The 21,381-nt window shown below is 37.9% G+C and overlaps 1 protein-coding gene across 2 annotated transcripts in view; it reads right to left on the bottom strand.

Annotated features, from left to right (window-relative positions):
• ARID2 (AT-rich interaction domain 2) overlaps positions 1-21,381 on the bottom strand; it is a 106,112-nt gene that overhangs the window by 44,093 nt on the left and 40,638 nt on the right. For both annotated transcript variants that reach the window (XM_061467800.1, XM_061467799.1), the window contains one exon: positions 420-553. In XM_061467800.1, coding sequence (XP_061323784.1) covers positions 420-553 — 134 coding nt within the window. The remainder of the gene's footprint in view (positions 1-419; positions 554-21,381) is intronic.

The following is a 21,381-nucleotide window of genomic DNA, read 5'->3' as shown; positions in this document are numbered from 1 at the left end:
ACACATGTGCCTTTCTCTGCAGATTTTAAAGCTTAAGTAATTACATGCTCAATTCAGGCATTGGGCTCTGCAGAGAAATGACTGATGTGACAGAAAAACAAAACAACCCTGCGAATTTTCAAGGTATATTTTTTCTAGACAAGTAACTACTCAGCCCTGATAATTAGAAAGAAATATTTGTAAAGAAGAGAAATACTTTATGGATTTTCATATTTATTTTGTTGTGGTTCCAGAGGAAAAGGTCTCTATTATATGAATAACCTGAGTGGCCTACAGATTTAAAGGCTTCAATGATGTTATAAATTTAGCTACACACTATCTCTGTAGCCTGTCAAAATACATACATACACACACACACACACACACACATATATATATATATATGGAAAAAAATAGCACTTTTTTCCTCAAAAATTTACCTGACACACTGTGCTGCTGGTAGTTATAGGAAGTTGGAATTGCACCAATAGGAAGTTGTGGCTTTGGATTGCCTGGTTGTACCTCATCGTCCTCCTCCCCAAAATGATGGACTTTTTCATACTTTTCTAGATAACTGGAATAAAAAAAAAAAATAAAAAAAACCTTTTGAATATATATTGTACAACTGAATCCTTCATCCTTCAAGATCTGAACAGTCAAAGGAAAGTAAAAACCGTACAAACATGAAGATTTACTGGAAACAGTCCTTAGAGTGGTATAGGACTTAGAACATGGGTCAGACTGACATCTAGGTGATACAGGAAATATAGGTATGTAGAATTAATGGATTTAGATATTAATTTTCTTCACATTTTTCAACAACAATCACTAACTAAACTGCAATCCGTTGAGCCATCTTGTGACTAAGTCCATTTTTCCCAAATCATCTTTTGCTACCCAAGATAACTCCATAGGTGGAAGCATCATAAAAATTACTCTGTTCAGGTTACCAATATACATACTGGGGTCAAGTCCAGAACAATACTCATTTCTTTTTGCCTTACCCAAAGAGAAACAGCATACCAAATCCTAGCAACTACACAAAAGGAAGAGAAGTCAGGGATACTGAGGGCAGCAAAATTCAGCATCAGAAGTTCTGAGCCATGGCTGCAACTAATGACTACTCAACCTCTTAAAAGAAAAAACAAGCTGATACACAGAATGGACTGCAAGTGCAGAAGTGATATATACCAAAAGTAAACAGTCAGCTTAGTAAATTATCTCAATTAATTTAGCATTAAAACTGGTACCTTTCAGAACTCTCCACACTGTAATACATAAAGTCAACGTAAAAGGCCCATTGTTGTAGGTTTAACTTCACACCGATACCCAGTTGCAAAACCCGTCATGAAATTCTGTCAGATCACAAAGCTGCCTAAATTTACAAACTTTCATTGTGCTGGAAACTGACAATATCGAGTCAACTAAATCATAATGCAATATTGCATCATCAGGAAATAATTTAAAACCTTTATCTTCCTCTTTGTATATGCTAAAAATACTTAATATATGAGGAAAAAAAGCTTTTGGTATATTTTCTTTGTTAGTAGACACTCAAGTCATTAAATTATAATTAATCAGAAAGATCTTAATAAAACAGTGTTTTTATTGACCTCTGGGGAATACTTTAGATGCATTGAATTAGTAGTTATTTCATAAAGTGAGGTACCAGTGACATAGCCATACCTTTAAAATGTTAGCACATACATTTTGGTTAAGAAAATAAATAAATAAAAAGAAAACAAAAAACCCCCACAGTATTAATAAGGCATATCACAGTGTACTGTATCATGCAACTATGGTTCATGTCTAAATAGTGTTCAGGATATTCAAAGTACTATATATGTTACTCGCATGTGAACCACTGATACACTCCCCTCCTTACTACATAGACTCTTGAGTGACTTAAGAAGTCAGCAAAAATCTTCCCTGCATTATCGTTTGCTTTTAGGGATTTTTAACAGACTAAAAACTACATTTAAATATGATTGGCTTTTATCTTTAAACTCAAAGTCCTTGTTTATACAAATCAGCTTCCAATTTAAAACCTGTAGAGAAGTAAAAACCTATAAAATTGTTTTAACTTTTTAAAACTCACAGCTCAACACTCTCCATCCATGTTTTTAGATTTAAATCCTACTTTCTCTCTTCCACTACACTTGCTTTACTCTTTCATCCCACTTATTTCCTTTACCTTATTATATCCAAAATTAGAACCAAATACAATCTATAGCTTCTATATGGCAAAAGGTGATTCTCAGCATATTAGCAAAGACATTACTCCAAGGTGGGAAATAAAACAGTGCAACTCCCTTCTAAAGATTTTTTTTTGCTTCGATTAAAACGGTTATTTAGAGAGTCTGGCCTAAGTATTTACATAACTGTTTTATTATTTATTTCCTTCTTGCATTTTATCAGAGAAGCAATACCATGGCTGTCTTCTGCTTTATTATCTGCTTTCAGCTATTCAAGCTTTAGTTTTTAAGGAGAAAACCCACATTTCCTTCCAATATCAATGCATTGTTAAGTACTCCACAAATGAACGTTACATCACTAAATACGGCAATCACACACACAGGAAAAGATTACATGTGATAATATCCATTTTCCATATTACCATTTACTTGAGAACTTCTTAAAAACTGTAGGATAACTTACAAAACAAACACACAAGTGGGGCTTCTTTTTAATATATATGTGTGTGCTCACTACAGAGCATGTTGGAGCTCAATTGTGAGCCATGCTCAAGCTCTGCATGGGAGATTAAATATAGCATGGGATTAAGCAATTTAAAAGTAATAGTGAAGAGAGGAATACACACACTGTGGAACATAACTGATAAAAAGATTTTAAAAAGCATGAAGCTATAGTAGCATAACCAAACATTCAAGTGTACAGTCAAAAAGAATGCCTGATGAATAATGCACCATGCAATCTTATGTGTCCCATGACTCCATTCTAAAGTGTATCTGTACTGGTTTCTCAAAATAGCTTTGAAGATACTCTAACACAGCTACAAAACCATGGTTTCCTGGAATAAAACACTCATTGACAATTGTGAAAGCTAGAAACGCATGGTTTTAAATCTCCTAGAAAGTATTTTAAGTTATTGAAGGCTCTTTGTTTTGAACTATGTACACCTACATACTTAGCAGCATCTCTTCTCTATTCTCACCATTCTGAACACGAAAATTGTTGTAGTGATTACAAACTGAAAAAAATACCAGTGTCTTATCTACTGAGGCAGGCTAAGTTTCCACCTGCATTCGTTAATGATTAGGATTTTAAAATAAACTCAATAGTGGCTTCTAAAATCCTAAGAAAACACTCAGTCGTGAACTGTTTGCAAGTCAAACAGTATGTAGGATCACAGTATTTCCAATTTACTCTGGTCCAAATTGACCCATGATAACAATTAAAATGGTTTTTGAGTTTTGCTCACTGCAAAAAAAGCCTGGTCTTCTATCAGCCACCAGCATTTGCTTGTTGTCTTTCAAACAGTTCAGTAAATCACTGGATCTGTGATCAATGTCATCATGGTTTGAATGAGTTTGTACTGTAATTGAGATGACCAATGTTGAAAAGATGGTTTCACAAAACTACCAAGTGAAAAGGAAACTTAAAAATCTAGACTTGATCTTTCCTGCACATGCACGAACACATGCTTTGCTTTGTGCTCCTATGAGATCACCAAAAGCTGTTGAAATTGAGGAAAAAACGTGTTGAAGAAAAGATACGACATTCACAAAGTTCTGAATTGTATTAATCAAATCTATGAGTAAGTCCAATCAATTTGAATAGAATCTACATAAAAGGGTGTTTATGATCAAGACCTAAAGGAATAGCTCAGAGACAGCTTGACCTTCCTTCCATCTGACCACCCAGTCTCTCGAAGAGTTCATTTCACAAATGAAGAGGATTCTATGCCAGCTTTCCACTGTTTTTTCAAGCTGACTAGGGGTCAGATGAATACTGGAGCTGATGCAGGACAAACAGCAGGTGCACGCAGCTGAGGACAGCAAGAAGATAATGTGCATGTACCATTTCTACACTGGCAGGTGCTACATGCTGTAGCTTGTCTAAAGGGACTTCAGGAATGTTGTTACTAGATCTTATTTCCTCATATTTTTGCTGGTCTAAGTCAAAGCTCAAGCTTAGCATAAACCACTTTCATTACTGAATATAAGATTTCGTAAGAATATTGAATAAGTAAAAATCTATGAAAACATATCTACTACTCAAAATACCATTCACAAATCTATTACCATCTTTTTTGGTACTTGTCCATTTTACCAAGAACAAATAGCTATTTAAGCATTAAAAATAAACATGAACCCTTATATATCATAAAATAATCCATGTTGTTCTGTACTTCAAAATACAAATACTGAACCTTATGCTTTTTATTAAAGCCATGAGAGCTGAACAATATGAATATTGTGCTCCTCTGCTAATACCTACTTTATTAAAATGTGTTAGAACAGTTCTGCCAAACACAAAAACTCTGACATTTCAAAATCTGCTTTTCTTCTTCCCCCTCCAAACCCAAACAATTACATTGTTTCCCACTTGGTTTGAGTATGAAATTTTAGGGAGCAGAAAATTTTTATGTATGAATTAAAAGACTACTGCAAACTAAAAGTAGTAATTTTTTTTCAGTATTGACAAATCTCACAAAGTTCTTACAAATGTCTTGCTGAAGATTCCATAGGAAACCAGGATTCATATCAACCTTAAGTGATGATCTAATTTTTCCCTATGCCAAAGCAAGTATCAACTTCACTTTCTTAAATTCTTAGGTCTTTTTGTCGTTATTCAATTCACCAAAATTCCACCTCTTCAATGAACACTTCCTCTTTCCTATCTCACACCAAATTAATTAAATTTGCTGAGGAGAAAAACACACAAACAACAAGACAAAGCCCCAACAACCCCAAAGCATCAGTTATAAAAGCTAAAAGAAAACCACCCCGGAAAGACAAGCAGCAATAAAGAAAACCCCAAACCCACATTCAAATAGAAATACTTTCCCCACCTCTAACACATACACTCATTCCCTTTAAAGGTATTGCTAGTTTAGAGGGAGATGTTTTACTATTTCTGAATCCATCACATTTAACAGCTCTGTAGCACTGAATTTCAGCCATAACAATCAGACCATAATAGACTGCTGTAGTACGATTCCTTTCTACTATGTAAATACCAACTGTTTACAGACAGCTGTACAGACCTCAATCCTCCAAACCCTCCTTTTCTTTCCTGCAGAGAGAATGCATGACCTGGAGTTTTAACATAGAGAAGGAGCTTTGTAAATTAGCTTGTAAATGAGCTTTACTAGTCTTAGATTCTAATCTTACCAGTCTGGCATACAGCTACCATGCAAACAGCAGAATAGTTACTGTAAAGACATGACTTTCTCTAAAGATACAAGAAATTTAATAATAAATGGAGCTTTTTACTGAAAAAGTTGTGCAAAAGCTCAAATTATAATCACAATAGGCTAATCTCATGCTTCAAAACAACTCAGATCTGTAGCTATAGACTAGGAAAGTATACCTTGATCACGGAAAAAGGGTATTAGGATTTCAGAATGCTTCCTTACTTCAGCAAGGTCACAGGCAGTATGCATCAACACTACAGGCCTCAGTCTCCTAATCTTCTCATTACAACACCAATTAATTTACAGCCACTCCTGCCTTCCAGCTTGGATCACACCAGACAAACAACCAAAACCACCACACCAACCAAATCCCCCAAACCCCTACAAAAAACCCTCTGAAATAAACCTAATAGGTAACAAAACATCCCCAAAACCAACACCACACACACACCTGATGAACAGCTAGAACTGCAGTTTATGCAAAGTACTAAAAAATGGGAAAACACCTGGGAAACCAGACACACGAGAAGGCTGGCTATTTTTGATGGGCAAGTGATTTCAATGCTTTCTGAAAACTCTTTAAGGATCCTTTGAGTTGGAAATCAAAAGACTGTATCCTTTTGAAAAGCTAATTCACATATTACTGAAGTTCTGTTAGAGGAACAAGACGTGTAAGTCATTTTGTTCCACTCAAGTCTGTGAGAAAGTAAGTTCTATGAAGATGAATAATATTTTTGTCCATTAAAAGTACTTATTTAGATAACCAAGCTTTTATTCAGCCAAGTTGCTTTCAGACTTGTTTTCAGATATTTGTGAGAAAATACTAATAAAAGGGAGTCTACACTAGGTACAGCTAGTGGCATATAGAATTTACTACCAACAATAGCCCTGAATGGGCTTGCAGTATGCCACAAAACATCAACTAGGGCCTCAGGAACATTCCTGGTACCTTTTAAATCTGCTTCTCAGAAAAAAAGGAGAATTGGAATAATAATAATAATAAAACCCCAAACCAACCAATCAACCAACAAAAAAAAACCAATAAAAAACATCTAGACTTTTAGCTCACTATGATGTCCCAGTGAAAATACAGAGTCTACCACAAACTCCCTTAGTATTTGTCAACTTATTTTACATAAGCGTATAAAACATCAGGAGATTTTGGGGTATTTTTGCTCCCCATACCAGGACACAGTAAATTTGCCAAATATATATTAAGCCACTCCTGACAAAACTGTACAGACATCAATCATCAACTACCAATTCCTTATCTTTGTACTCAGCTGAGAAACAAGCAGGTCCCATTCCTACCAGAGGTCTCTACCTGATCTTTCTTGAAATTGTCTTTTTGGCAGCATTATTAGGAGGGGACTGACAACATGAAATGGCACTCGTTCTGCTAGCCTGAACACCTTCTATTATGAGACAGTCTTCCTGCTCATTCCCTTGCATCCCCTCCCCTATTTGCAATCCTATTAACAACAACATCCTAGACAATCATGAGACAAAATCCTTACTGTAATAATGATTTCACACTACTCCATCTTGCAGTTTGTGTCACCCTAAGTAAGAATCATCGCATAGCATCTCACTGCCCCTAATCGAACATGACTTTTGCCCTGTCTGAAGGACTACAGAATTCTTAGTGCCAATGCTATGCAAACTAGAAAATTTTCAGAACAGTGATCCATGCTCTGGTGAAACAAAAGAAGTAACTAAAAAATACTGGAGGTAGCAAAAGAAAAAAAGATAAAAAATGACCTATTACTCTAAGACTTTGAACTTAAAAAGGCTTCCAACAACACAGAAGCACAGAATGGTTTGGGTTGCAAGAGACCTTAAAGATCATCTAGTTCCAACCCCCCTGCCATGCACAGGGACACCTTCCACTAAAGCAGGTTGCTCCAAGCGCTGTCCAACCTGGCCTTGAACGCTGCCAGGGATGGGGCAGCCACAGCTTCTCTGGGCAACCTGTTCCAGTGTCTCAGCACCCTCACAGTAAAGAATTTCTTCCTGATATCTAATCTAAATTATCCTCTTGGTCTGTCACTACAAACCCTTGTAAAAATTTCCTCCCTAATGCATGCAGTACTCATAAATGGCTTACCGAGTTGTACGTCAAGTTCTTCACAAGGGACAACTCATGAACTGGTGCAAATCAAAAGCTGCAACCTTTTTAAAAAGACAAAATGTTTATCAGGCAATCCATTATAGTCCTATACCACTCATCTATGCGTGCTACAGTCACTTGAATATCTGATCCACTCATGAAGCCTAACAGTAGGCTGTATATTAATGACAGAGAAGGCTGTTTCTCAGCAGGGCCAAAGCGCTTACAACTTGACTCTCCACTCAACCGTGGCTTGACTGGTGCCACACTCTGGAATGAAACTCCAGCTTTAGAACTTAAAACTGCTGCTGCAGCAGCCCCAAGTAATGCCTAACTCACTTACACATTTCATAGATGTTCATTTACAAAACCCTTGTCCCAAGGCTTATCCTACCTAGTTCCTGGAAATGCCAAACTCAACAACCTGCTTCAAGGCTCTGCTCCAACTTTTAGCACACACCAACAAGCTGCCTCAAACTTTATTTCACATCTGAGCGTTTTGCCAGTGTTATCAGCAATCTTTTCAGGGCTTTCTTCCTTGGCCCTGAGGGCACCATGAATTCTAATCCAACAGTTACATCCAATTATTGTCAGAACTGATGCTGGCAGCTGAATCCTTCTAAACAATGTTTGTGTTTTTTCCATCTTCACATTGTCTAACACAGAAACTGAATATCCCACATAATGCACCCAGTGAAACACTCCACATGTGATTCTCAGCAGTATTTGTTTGATTTCTGGCTTACTGCAACCTCCTAGTAAGACAGGCTGACAAATCAAGACTCTCAATACTGTATTTGGCCAGCTTGCCAGATGAGTACCAAACTCCAACAGCTGTGCTTTTCAAACATCTGGCCGGTGCTTCACTGTGTGCTCACAGAACACTGTCCTGCTGCCTGGGCTGACCTCTTCTTGAATCGCCTCCTGTGTGGCCCCATCAGACCATATACAGCGTATCGGAGACTCCACCGCTCCAGCCTACACCCTGACAACATTCTGTCACGCATTAGGAGGCTTGTGAGCAAACTCAGAAGACCCTGTGCAGATTAAACTTAGTCCAAGACCTTTCTACAGAACCACATACAAACTACGATTGGATAAACTGGAATTTAAATGTATTAACAACATTTTGTAACACATGTGAGACTACATGACAGATGGTCAAATCTGTGGTTTGCTTGAAATTTGGTTTAAAAATTCTTAACCTACCAAGAAGCCTTTGCAAACAGAAGAAAACCAAATACATGCCTTCATGAAATTCTAAATCTTTGGTAAGGCAAGATATGTAATTTAAGAAAACAAACACACAACATTAATTCTTAAGTCACTGAAAATACATTCTTATCATCTATGGGAACATCAACAGGAAAGAAACTAAGATACTATTTTATGCTTTCATACTAATAGTGCTCCAATACAGAACACAAATAATAGAAGCCATATGCTAGCCAACTAAAGTGTATATGCTGGAGTGCAACTTGAAAAGACTGGGGTGGCTGCAGGACAGCACCACAAGCTTCTGAAGGAACTGCACCACCAGGAACTCCAACATATTCTGAATAAATACACTGCACAACTGAGAACAGGAGAAGAAAACCTATTTTGACGGTCTCTAAGTTAGAGACAAACTCTGTGTTGCTACAGAAAGAGGGGGTGGGAGGAAAAAGTCCTAAAATAAAAGGCAAAAGTTTTCCTCGCTTTGAAGATTTGTTAGTCAAAATAGTAGCTGAAAGAAAATTTAGTCCTCCTCCTACTTCTACCTTTAACTTCCCTCTAACCATTCTTAAATCCTGTGGACAAACCTGGCAGAAGGATGATATGGGAAGGTCTTTCCACAGCAAAAACAGTGAGCCCAGTTGACAAAGTCTTGACAGTTAAGCAACTAAATTCTGCTCTACTATAGTCTAACACCAAAATGTATTAACCCCTGTTCTTTTAAAGTTAAGATTTTTCACTTACAGGCTTGTTTTCATTAATGTTTAAATTTAATTTAAACTGAATCCACTTGTGATCCACAGCTGCAGTACACGTTTATTTTCCAGGACTAACTCTCACACTGCATTCTCACTGCTTGCCAAAAACAATTCAAAACCAGCATCATCTCTTACTGCTTCAGCAGCTGTTTCAGTAGATCTCATGGGCTTCGCATCTAGGAATATCTGAGCTGTACCAGTATTAATAGTATTAATTCTCCAGTCTATATCTGGGAATTAACTTTTGAACAAAGGCAATTCCCAGATGTATTCATCTTACTAATATTATAGTCATTCTGTTGCCATCTGGGACGCCAGCTCAAGTCTGTTAAGTATCACTGCAGTCCGAGTTTAGCTCTTAAAACATAACACCAGAATCCTCCAGATTTTTGCTATCTCCATAACATGCTCACGTATTCTAGAGAAACCAGTTTCTCTGAGACACAGCTGACAGTACCACTTAGGTTTTCCCACACTGCCTGAACACAAGAATATCTGAACCACAAAGATGCACTAATACAAATGGTACCACATGTTGGGAATCACAGTGGGCATGTGCACAAAGCAAGTCACAGTATTATACTATCACCCACACTGATCATCTAGTTTCAGACAGCCACCGAAATCCCAGATGCCACCATTTTTTAAGAGTGCCTACAACAATTATCAGTATTCCTGTATCCACCACAGATGTACTGTGATACAGTAACGATAAAACTTTCAACTAGATACAGCTTCCTACCTAGCATTAATTATACACAGAGTGTTCTAATACAGAGTCTGCACAGAACATGCATTCCATGCACACTATTTAGGTCACCAAGTGTGAACGTAAATACTAAAATATAAATCACTTTACATGCATTCTTTCACAAACATATACCAGGACTTAATGGTGTTCTGACAGCAAAAGATGTATTTATCTAGTAAGTGTATTTATAGAGGAAATATTTTTAATTAAATATATGTATAAATATACACATAAAATAATAAGTATTTCTTTAAAAAAAAACCCAGAAAACACAAAGCTATTGTTCCTACACAGTGTGATAGATTACAGCATGTTTTAAAGCTGAGGACTTCCATTAAAAATAGTAACTCAGATTTTGCCAAGTATTAAGGCCAAAAATCTAAGAGTTGCTAGCAAGATTAGGAACAAACAGTACATTAAATATATCATTGGCTTTGACCTCCGCAGATAAAACACCCAAAGTGTTCCGTAAGTATTTTCTGAGACAAACAACTACATATGAAGACACTTTAATGCAAAATAACGTACACATTTAATGTACATTGGGTACAAAGTTGTGTGATTTTCAGAACGGTGAACACAGTAGTTGTTAAATTGGCTAGATGCCCTACTGACTCTACAAAGCTATATAAGCAACATAGAAATATTTAACGAACTATATGAAGAAAACTATATGTATTATAAATAGGTATAGATTCCTTTGCCCGCTGCTTCTCATGTTTATCTATTCTGAAATTCAAATTAGAGAAATTTTGGAGTTTTTTTCAGGTAATACAAAAGAAGGCAGAGAAGCCAACAATGTGTATTACAGCAGAACCACATTCTGTCAGTGCACTGATGAAGAGTTGATCTTACTAAAGAGAAAATTCCTATGGCAATTGAGTCTTAGCTCTTCCCCCAAATTCAGAATGCAAACTGGCCATATACTACTTACAGTTAAGGAGGCAATTCCCTGTTGTCTTTAGTTTACATTTCCATTACTGAGTATGGAAATAAAGAGGACTGATGGTTGCACAACAGAACTAAGAATCATTCCCTTGTGGGGGAATTAATCTCTTTAGAGAAATTAGACTGGGTTTTGGTGTGTTTTTTGTTTTGTTTTTTGTTTTGGATTTGTTTTGTTTTTTTGAGAAGAGTATTTTCTTTACTTTTCTGCCTCATAGCCATTAAATAAAAGGTATTTACACAATAATAATGCCCTGAAAAGAATTTACCAAGAATTTCCAGTTCTGTGGGTCTCTCAAACCACTATAAATAACACAAGTATCTACAACATTACAGAAGGTAGCAGTCACCTTTTCTTGGCTATGAAGAATAAATCTGTCCTATAAAGGGCTTAATCTAGTGAAATATCATAACATGTGAATGGTCTCACATCACATACTTACAGCTACAATTATACACTTACTCAAAACCACTGTCTCATTTGCAAAGACCTGCATAACTTCTTTTCAACTGCAAATACTTAGCTTAGTGTGTTTCTGAAATTTAGAATATCACATGCTTTTTAGACTGCAGTGAAAAGAAAGTACTCTTGGGACTTAAACACTAAAAAAAAAAACAAACAAACAAACCTCATATTTGTGTATTTCATTATAACTATGCCAACAGAAATGCTGCTTATGCATGTTACTCAAACACTCTTAACACAAAACACATCAGCCATTTCTAGAATGAGGCTTTGAAGCCCAGACTCCACATGAGCAAAATGCTATCTTAATTACTGGGAAATGGTCCTTTCTCCCTGGCCTATTATTAATCCACACTCTGCTACATTCTGGCACTACTTTGACAAGAAGCACTACTAAGGTTCCCATAGGAAACCTGGTAATTAGAATGATACAAGAGAACAGTAATTGTAGATTTAAATCTCATGAAAACAGCAGTCTAGAAGTAGGTTTTCTAGATCTCGTCAATTGCTTCAGCCACATTTTCACAGTATTTCTTTCAGCCTTGTTCAGGAGTTACTAAATAAAAGCAAAAAGCACAGAATAAAAAAAAATATATAATTTACTAATTTCTAATGCTTACAGGCTGTTTCTCAAATTTACTGGATCTACAAGTTTTTATTAAAAATACATTGCCATGCCAGTTTTCAGCTCATGTAGCTGTAATTTCATCATTACATTCTGCACAGAATTGGCAAGTTTAACAGTTGTGCTTTTCTGCCTTCATATTACAATCAGTCTTTTCCTGCAATTAAATCTATTCACAATTTCTCTGCTAATATATATTCCACACTTTGACCATATAATCAAAGCAAATGTACTAGTTTACATGTCCCTATTTATGTGGTAAATCAAACAAACATGAAAATTAATTAATTCTTGAACACTTTACCAGATGGATCAAACATTAATGAAAAAGTGAGAATGGAATTAAAAAAATCTGATTAAGAGATTGTGCTGGGATTCTGCACAATAGAACATAAATTCTTTAAGTTCTACATGGAGAGGAAAAAGCTGCCTTGGGAACGAGTCCTTTATCTCAAGACCTTAACAGAAATTAGCTTGCAATAAAGAATGCAATAATGCAGTCTGTCCCTCATAGAAATATTAAACTTAAAAATATCTGTATGCTTTAAATAAGCACAAACATACCAGACTGAAACTTAAACAATAATGACTAATTTTACATCTTTTCACCATGCAACATGTAGTTATAGGGTTTAGAGTATCCCAGTGTTTTCCGAGAATGCAGCCAAGTACAAATTTAGAGATGATGATGAAGAGGTAGCATTGATTTAGGTGCCTTAAGTTGTAAAGGCTACATATCATCACTGGCAAAATCAACTGCGTTGTGAGCATTCCCATGCATGGAAACTAACTGTCTTTACTACCATATTTTAGAAAAGGACCCGAAACCCTTTCGGTCCAGGCCAATTAGCATTCTTTCCAGCAATTTAAAGGCACTGTTCAGAAGATACCCTTGGTCAGGGGATCATTCCCACAGTAAATTTGGATATAGCTATCCCATTCTGGGGCTAAGAATGTGGGCACAAGCCATTTTGTGTCAATTAGCCTCAGGCACACTTAATTCACTAGTACGGATATAGGCACAGAAAACACTGAATGCTACACAGATGGCCTTTGGCTTAACACTGATTCTGATACAGCACAGGGAAAGCTGAACGACAGATGAAGTGTCGCTCATTTAGAGAAGATTTAAAATTACCAGTGACATAACAACCATAAAGAGTTTATAAGCATTTCCTTTTTGCCTTGTATAACTGTCATGTAAAGCCATTAAAACATATACAAAGATAAAAGAGAACAAACGGGCACGATTAATACAGATAAAGTCCAAAGATCTCATTTCCTGTGGGGAAATACCCATTTCAGGCCCTGAAGACAATCACTGCAAGTTGCTTTAAAGGCAGAAGGAAGAGAAATTTTTAGTATTAGAAGGAAAAGAAACCAAGAACCCTATTTTTATCTAAGACATTACTCAATGAGAATGCTGTTGTGAAATACGTAGTAAACCCACTCAAAATCTAAGCTTACTTAAAAGCGAGTAGACAGATACTAACATGTGTTGAGCATACTGGTAGAGAAATAGTTTTCTATTTTTTGGTCTTGTTATAAAAGAATACAGTAATAATAGCATTCAGCTATTAAGTATTAGAAAAGGCTTGGAGGATATTGAGTCTCTGCTGGTGGTCTGGGGTTTAGAGGAGATAAAACCTGATCCTCCACTGTGGACTGACCAGCCTTTTCAAATCCTGTGTAAACCCAGTAAGGCTTATTGTATTGCTATTGTTTTGAATGGAAATTATTTGTGGGAAGAGAAGTGCTCTGCAATTAACATACTGTGTATCTTTTTAAAAGAAAAGAGAGTGGTGCTTTTTTCCAGTAGACCAGAAGCAGCTCATTATGAAAAGCAACAAATTCATGTTTTTCTTTATTAAGCAACATGTAAGAAAGTAAACAAACATTTTCCTAGTTAATAATCTCCTACTTAATCTAGATTTCTTCCTCCTCCCGATCTTCCTCAGAGCTATCTTCTACAATGTACATAAATTCTGAATACGACCAAATGCTACCCATCAGGCTGGATGGGGCTTTAGTTAACTTGATCTAGCGAAAGGTGTCCCTGTCCATGGCAGCGGGTGTTGACTAGATGATCTTTAAACTCAAACCACTCTATGATTCTGTATTATTCCAGAATATAATGACTGGGTTTGTTACTTACACTTCCTTCACCCTTCTACTTGGCTATTACAGCACACAGTACTCGGTCAAGACAAACAGGTTTGTAGAAAATATAGCTACAGGCTCACAGTGACATACTGGCACAGAAAACAGACACTTTATATAGGTTTCCAGCGTCTGATGCTGGACCTTTCATTTAAGTACTATTGTGAAACCAGGCTACCTCAGTGTCACCTAAATTCTGACATGTTTGTAGAATCTTCTTTCAGGCCAGTGAAACCTTCTACCAGAAATCATTTCTACAAGCTTTCTCAGAAGTAAATGTCAAACAAAAAATTAAAAATAAGTCTTCAGTATTTTCTGCTCACATATAACCTCATGCTTTCCAACAGCTGGGGAAAAAAGTAAATCCTTAAGTAGCATAAAAAGCATTAATTCAGCAATAATAGCCAACCCTTTGGAAAGATCACGATAGAAGGAACAAACCACACACAACATTTTAAGAACTACCTTAAGGTGATCAGGACTTGCTGAGATGATGGCACCACTACTAAAACTTAACCTGAATAAAACCAGAAGTCCTTTGGATTCTTATCAGGAAAACTTAATAAAAGCTACAGCAGTCGATATTTCAAGCAGCTGCAGCGTGGCATTGCCAGTACTGTCATTTTCATAATGATATGAACACCTACTGCTCAGGTGCTCATTTCTAGCCCCTAAAATTCAGAAAAGTTACCAATGAAAAGAACTTTCTAGTTCTGCTTTTTGTAAGTTCAGGAATACAGAATTTGAGTCACACTTTCAACTCCTCTAATGAAAAATCAAATTCTGAAGGAATTAATTTCCTTTTGCTTCCCCTCTGTTCCAAGGACTAACAAGCCAGCTTCATTTGGAGCTTGGCTCAGATACCTCTATACAAATGCCCGTAGCATGGGGAACAAATGAGGAATTAGAGATGCATGCACTTCTATGGGGGTATGATACAACAGGCATCACAGAAACATGGTGGGATGGCTCCCATGACTGGAGTGTTAGAATGGAAGGTTACAGGCTCTTTAGGAAAGACAGGCCTGGCAGGAGGGGAGGGGGAATTGCCCTTTATGTTAGGGATAGGCTGGAGAGTGTGCAACTCTGTCTGGGGACAGGTGAACAGTTAACAGAGAGTTTGTGGGTCAGAGTTAAAGGGAATATAGCTATGGGAGACATTACTGTGGGGATCTGTTACAGAGCGCCTGATCAAGGAGAACCTGCAGATGAAGCACTCCATAGACAGACAGGAAAAGCCTCACGCTCACGGGCCCTTGTTCTCATGGGTGACTTCAACCACCCTGACATCTGTTGGAAGGACGGTACGGCCCGACACAAGCAATCCAGGAGGTTCCTCGATTGTGTGGAAGACAACTTCCTTCTGCAAGGAGAGGTGCTGACAAGGAGAGGTGCCATGCTTGACCTCATGCTCACCAACAGGGAAGAGCTCGTTGGAAATGTGACGCTCCAGGGCAGCCTTGGATGCAGTGATCACGAGATGCTTGAATTTGAGATCCTCAGGACAGTGAGAAGAGTGTGCAGCAAGCTCACTGCCCTGGACTTCAAAAGAGCAGACTTTGGCCTCTTCAGGAACCTGCTTAGTAAGGTTCCATGGGACACAGCCCTGGAGGGCAAGTAGGGCCCAAGACTGTTGGTTGATAGTCAAGGATCACCTGCTACAAGCTCAGGAGTGTTGCATCCCAACCAGAAGGAAGTGCAGCAGGAGGGCCAGGAGACCTCCTTGGATGGATAAGGAGCTCCTGAGGAAAATTCAAATGAAAAAAGAGGCTTATAATAAGTGGAAGCAAGGACAGGTGGCATGGGAAGAGTACAGGGATGTTGTCTGGGAAGCTAGGGACCAGGTTAGGAAAGCTAAGGCCCAGTTAGAATTAAACTTAGCTAGAGGTATTAAAGATAACAGGAAGGGATTCTACAGGTACATAGCAAATAAAAAACAGACTAGGGAGAATGTAGGCCCCCTCAAGAAGCTCTCAGGAGAACCGGCTACACAGGATTTGGAGAAGGCTGAGGTTCTGAATGACTTCTTTGCCTCGGTCTTCACTGGCAAAGGCTCTGACCAAACCACCCAAGTCCTGGAAGGCAGACGCAAGGACTGTGAGAATGAAGACCTTGGGCCCACTGGAGGAGAGGATCTGGTTCAAGACCACCAGTCAGTCTCACCTCTGTGCCTGGCAAAATCTTGGAGCAGATTCTCCTGGAAGGCATGCTAAAGCACATGAAAATCAACAAGGTGCTTGGTGACAGCCAGCATGGCTTCACTAAGGGCAAATCCTGCCTGACCAAGCTGGTGGCCTTCTGTGATGGGGCTACAGAACTGATGGACAGGGGTAGAGCAGTTGATGTCATCTACCTGGACTTCTGCAAAGCGTTCGACACTGTCCCACACGACATCCTTGTCTCTAAATTGGAGAGACATCAATTTGATGGATGGACCACTCGGTGGATAAAGAACTGGCTGGATGGCTGCACACAAAGAGTTGTGGTCAATGGCTCCATGTCCAGCTGGAGACCAGTAATGAGTGGCGTCCCTCAGGGATTGGTGTTGGGACCGGTCTTGTTCAACATCTTTATTGCTGACATGGACAGTGGGATTGAGTGCGCCCTCAGCAAGTTTGCCGATGACACCAAGCTGTGTGGTTTGGTTGATACGCTGGAGGGAAGGAATGCCATCCAGAGGGACCTCGACACACTTGTGAGGTGGGCTGATGCCAACCTCATGAAGTTTAACCACGACAAGTGCAAGGTCCTACACCTAGGTCGGAGCAATCCCAGGCACAGCTACAGGTTGGGCAGAGAAGAGATTCAGAGCAGCCCTGCGGAGAAGGACTTGGGGGTGTTGGTGGATGAGAAAATGAACATGAGCCGGCTTCAGTGTGCGCTTGCAGCCCAGAAAGCCAACCGTATCCTGGGCTGCATCGAAAGGAGCGTGACCAGCAGGTCAAAGGAGGTGATCCTGCCCCTCTACTCTGCTCTCGTGAGACCCCACCTGGAGTATTGTGTGCAGTTCTGGTGTCCTCAACATAAAAAGGACATGGAACTGTTGAAACAAGTCCAGAGGAGGGCCATGAGGATGATCAGGGGACTGGAGCACCTCCTGTATGGAGACAGGCTGAGGAAGTTGGGGCTGTTCAGCCTGGAGAAGAGAAGGCTGCGTGGAGACCTCATAGCAGCCTTCCAGCATCTGGAGGGGGCCTATAGGGATGCTGGAGAGGGACTCTTCATGAGGGACTGTAGTGATAGGACAAGGGGTAACGGGTTAAAACTGAAACAGGGGAAGTTTAGATTGGATATAAGAAGGAAATTCTTTCCTGTTAGGGTGGTGAGGCACTGGAATGGGTTGCCCAGGGAAGTTGTGAATGCTCCATCCATGGCAGTGTTCAAGACCAGGCTGGACAATGCCTTGGGTGATATGATTTAGCATAAGGTGTCCCTGCCCACAGCAGGGGGGTTGGAACTAGATGATCTTAAGGTCCTTTCCAACCCTAACTATTCTACGATTCTAACTGTGTCTGACAGAGTAAGAACAGAATGATTCAAAGTGAAAATGCCCAGGTACTGTGATTAAATCAATACAGGTATTTTAGCTTTTCATTTAAACAAAAACTGTTTCAACACAACTAAGATCAAGATTTTACAAAATATTTACACACAAAAAACAATGGCCCTTTCTAGTGATTTATTGTCATAAAAGTCTCTGCTTTTATTTCAGATTATGTAAAGGAAGAAACCCCATGTAATTTGTATTTTACTTATCTAAAATACCTAACACATGCCAAGGTGCATTCAGATATCTTACAAATTAAGACATGGCGCAATATAGAAACTCAAGTGTTCTCAACATCCCTGACAACAAAATTTATAGTGGAAGTAAGGGCTGAACACATTAACTGCCTATTAAAAACCAGTTTCCTTTTCTTTAGTATCTTCTGCAAGTTTCAAAGAAAGAAGTAAACCATGAGTTAAACACCACCATATTCCATCTTATATAATAACAGGCTCTCAACAGTCTATTTATATGGCTTCATCATGAAATAATACTACAATTACTTCAATGCACTAGTATTCTTTGCCTGTTTTTGAGTACATAATCATCTTTTCGAGGACGAGTAGAAGTGGAAGGGAAATAGGCACAATATAAAAATTACTAAGCTCTAAAATGACACTGTTTTGAAACTCAGGTTAGCTATCTATTTAGTAATACATGAGATATACTTGAAGCTGACTAAACCACTTTATAGTATTTTTATTTTTAGAAACATTCATAAAAACCCAAAATAAAAGTACTCCCTATAACTAAAATAGAACCAAAGAGATGTAGCCCTCAAAATGAAAACCGTTGTGTAACATATAAATAGGGTCATCAACTGCACTGATAAAATTCACGGAAGTTGTGGGTCATCTTCAGCAAACTGGTATCAGCCTATGCCTTTCATTAAATTAGGTCAATGGTATCATTATTTGAGAGTAGGAAAAGTCTTTAAAAACCAAGGATGGCCCCCCTGTCATAAGGGTCTCATCACTTATGATGTTCATATTTTACATGGTACTGTGGCAGCGTTAGTTGCCATGTTGTGCGTAGTTTCTATGACAGTAGCCATATCAACACATTTCACCTTGGGGGGAGGAAGAAAAAAAAAAAAAAGGTAATTTATCCTATTTTAGGCAAATAAACATTGTTTAAGAAACAGAATAGAAATACACTAATCCACTAGAAAATTTTCTACTTCCTAGGTTGTTTGTTGTTGGTTTTAATAATAGCAATAATTTAATATTAATACAAGAAGCAGAATTTCAAATTACTTTCAATAATGTACTGTCAAGTTTAACCTACATGACATTAGGATAGAGCTAGTAGTTATATTACTTTTTAAATGCAACAACTTACTGTTCATCATGAATGCACTTTCATGATGTATGAGTTTTGAAATGCACAAAACACCCTTTTCTAAACTCAGCCTACAAGTTTAATAGTAAAATAAACAAACATAAATCCAAGAGATCCTACTTAACAGTAACCTCAAATCCCATTTTATCAAACTATTTAAATCAGATTTTTAAACTACATTTTTTCTAAAAATAAATCAATCTAAGGCTTAGTTATGAGTTATATTAATCTTCCTTAAAGGTTAAGCTTACTATTACTTATTCAAAAGATACAGATAATAGTAAAGGGCATCACTGAAGTGCGCCATGAAGTTTAATTTTTTAAATTATACTGAAAACTTTAAGAAAAACCAGCTAGTTTCTGAGTTCACTTAAAGTCTGTAAGTCAGAGTATCACACAATTCTTTAAGAGCAACATTATCCACCTGAAATATAACTGGAATGCTAACATTTTGCCTTTTGCACAGGCTTTTGTTCTTCCCCACTTTCTCTCTAAATAATTCAGGTTTTACTGTATTTTCTTAACACATGCACAGAGTGAGAATTTAAAAGAAAATGAAAACTTGGTTTTCCTTTTATAATTATGAAGAAGAAAAAAAGAAAGGTAAGTGAATAAAAGATATACCAGCCCTAAAACATGTCAGATCTTCAGAGGTTTGTAAGGAGCCAAAGAAGTGGATGGGTGACAAAGTTTTCACAAGCACACAAACACTTGGGCATCTGCTTCTCAATGATTTCAGCCCATGTTGATCACCCAACCCACAGAATCTATTCAAGTGCTAATGGAAGATGTTACTTTGCATCACTTTGTGTCATTAAACACCTTTGAAAATCGGGACTCTGACAACGAGGCACAATTCATAACTCATGAACTACACTTCAAACTTCCTTAACTTAGCAAATTAATTCTTAACCCAGAACATGTCTAGATAAAACAGATTTTTTTAAGGTATGCAGTATATTTCAGGTACTTTTTATTTAAGACCAGGAATTTTAATTTTAATTTTCATCTAAATACAGTTTGACTGAAAACAGGAATAAAAGTTAGTAATTTTTTTTAGGAAATAAGAATTGTCGTTCAATAGTGTCCAACATGAAACACTGTTAACAAAAAAAAAAAAGAAAAAAAAGAGGGGCAGTGTGATTATTACACCACTTAGCTGCTCAAATAACTGCACTCACATGTTATATCCTCCCGACTGGAAAAAGAACCACCATGTTCAGGCAACAATCAGAACAGAAACAGGGCAACTGCAGAAGCCCCCTACCTCTACTGGAAATCAGCTTACCTACGTCTCTGTTCCAAATAACTCCATCTCTGCTTCAGACAAAATTAGTCAGGTTAGCTGAACTACTCATTTGAACTGTCTAAACTAACTTGGCTGATTTTGCCTGCAGAACAGCAGGAAATGAACTATGCATCCACCTCTGCTACAACAATTCTGAATCCAGCAGAAGCTGACAGCAAACAACTGAGAGCAGCATCACTTTCAACTGTCAATTACTGTTTTATCAAGTTACCTGTCTAACACTAACAGCTGAAGTAAACCGGCTGACATTGTGCTATTGCCAACAAGGTATTTACAGAATGCCACCAGGTTAGCAGGTTGTAGAGGGCAGAGTACCCACCACCTGGTGAAGGATAAGACCAGCCAAGACAGATTCAACTGTTGATGTCAGATTGCAAAGACTGTCTACACCCTCAGAGTAAAGGTCTTGCAATTCCAACCTACTACCACAAACAGTTATAGTTAATTTTAATAAGCAGTTAGATTAAACAGTCTGTTTTTTTCCTTTACTAGTCTCAAATCAGTGCTTTCCACAAGCTGTGCTGCATGAACTTTGGCCAATAAGAATATGGGCTACAGCGCATCTCCAGCTTTAGTACCACTTGTGCAAGCTGCCCTCTGTCTTTACTGACAAATGAGCAACTGAGTCTGTGTGGCAATTTGGGGGGGTTGTTTCAGTTTTGGGGTTTGACTGGTTGTTTTTTAATGGAACAGAGGCCCCAAATGATCTGAACATTTATTCTGGGTAGCTTCCTTTGGGAAAGGATATGGAAAGTATTATTAAATATTTTTAAAAGTTTTAAGCTCCTGGGAGCT

Source organism: Pezoporus flaviventris, unplaced genomic scaffold (genome assembly GCF_033815535.1).
Source record: "Pezoporus flaviventris isolate CSIRO_AGI_PZ_B2104156 unplaced genomic scaffold, CSIRO_AGI_Pfla_v1 ptg000045l, whole genome shotgun sequence".
NCBI classification, from domain to species: Eukaryota; Metazoa; Chordata; class Aves; order Psittaciformes; family Psittacidae; genus Pezoporus; species Pezoporus flaviventris.
The sequence above is the reverse complement of the archived record's forward strand: the minus strand, read 5'-3'. Positions and strand labels throughout refer to the sequence as shown.